The sequence below is a fragment of the Ciona intestinalis genome, unplaced genomic scaffold, assembly GCF_000224145.3.
Source record: "Ciona intestinalis unplaced genomic scaffold, KH HT000764.1, whole genome shotgun sequence".
Lineage (NCBI taxonomy): Eukaryota > Metazoa > Chordata > Ascidiacea > Phlebobranchia > Cionidae > Ciona > Ciona intestinalis.
Window position 1 is genome coordinate 1 of NW_004191085.1, and position 1,388 is coordinate 1,388.

At 34.4% G+C, this 1,388-nt stretch overlaps 1 protein-coding gene across 1 annotated transcript; it reads right to left on the minus strand.

Moving 5' to 3' along the window:
- Nucleotides 1-764: 764 nt before the first annotated feature.
- On the minus strand, nt 765-1,373 carry LOC113475524 (alpha-N-acetylgalactosamine-specific lectin-like). The gene is made up of 2 exons (XM_026839711.1): nt 1,271-1,373; nt 765-1,068 (listed from the first exon to the last, which is right to left on the minus strand). The coding sequence occupies exons 1-2, from the start codon at nt 1,338-1,340 to the stop codon at nt 845-847; spliced, it is 294 nt and encodes a 97-aa protein (XP_026695512.1). The 5' UTR covers nt 1,341-1,373; the 3' UTR covers nt 765-844.
- Between the last annotated feature and the right edge of the window lie 15 nt (nt 1,374-1,388).

Consider the following 1,388-nt stretch of genomic DNA (forward strand, 5'->3'; position numbering starts at 1 on the left):
TATTGCTATTGCCTATTGCCTATTGCCTATTGCCTATTGCCTATTGCCTATTGCCTATTGCCTATTGCCTATTGCCTATTGCCTATTGCCTATTGCCTATTGCCTATTGCCTATTGCCTATTGCCTATTGCCTATTGCCTATTGCCTATTGCCTATTGCTAGTGGACTAGGATCTTCACTTATGTCACTTTAACAGATGAAATTCACACACTGACACTTTTACATTATTGTTAACTGACAAATTTAAATAGTGTAATACTGTAATACACTTACAAATAATTTTAAAAAATATTAATTTTAAAATAAAATCAGGCCACGGCAATACCTACGCATATTTCTTAATTTAAAAGTAACAGAAAATGCTATGTCGACGGTACACTCTGTTTTGCTGCAAACAGCAAAGCCTAAATCAGCTGATCGATTAGAAAAGATCGTGACGTAATTTACATCATAGTCCCCGCGAGTGACACAACAATAGGCGAATTTTTTGTCACTTTTTAAAACGTTTTTTTGGCCAAACTAAATATTTTTTTCACAAAAAATTACTACAGATAGTATTTATAAAGTGTAAATTTTCATTTAAAACCAACTTGTATGAGCGTAGTCCAGACTCTTTAAACAATATAATCAAACTTTTACCACAAAGGCGTGAAAAAAGAACTTCACCAGAACTGTCAGAACACTAAAATTAAATCCCTTTTTTTAATCCACGTGTCAAAATATAATTTTTATTTTTAATAAGAGGTTACAAATAAAACAATATGTGAGCTAAAATGTCAACTCAATTAATTCTTATTAAAACATGTGTATGTAAACGCACACATACCCATTACACACACGTATGCTACACACACTCTGGTGTTATACGAGATTTGATAACAATATAACCACACAGCTTACTTGTCATGCAAACAAATGTGAAAGCATCGGTGCAAGCTTCTTCAGTCCAATATGCATTTCCATCAGCACCAGCAGCTACACAGTCTTTTGCTGAGACTGAACCACTTCTAGTTGGTGACCAGTTGGTGTAGTGGCCATATTGCTCACCATTTGACCATACAAACGATCCTATATAATAACATTATATTGTTATTCTGTGTAGCAAAATGGGTTTAAAAGTTCGCCGCTGCTACTACTGTGAGAGTGTGTGTACTTTGGCAAGACACTTAAAGGCAATTGCTTCAAACCGGTGGTCAATAATGGGTTGTCTAAATTGACAGTCATATATAAAAACAAAATCCAGTAGTACATGCTTGCAGATTTAAGTTACCTTCAGTTGCAATGTCATCAAGTCCAATCCACCATTTTTCAACCCCAGTAATTTTTAATGAATCCTCCATCTTTTTACGAAATACTTCTGCTACCTCTGAAGTTATAAGCTGAAAAAT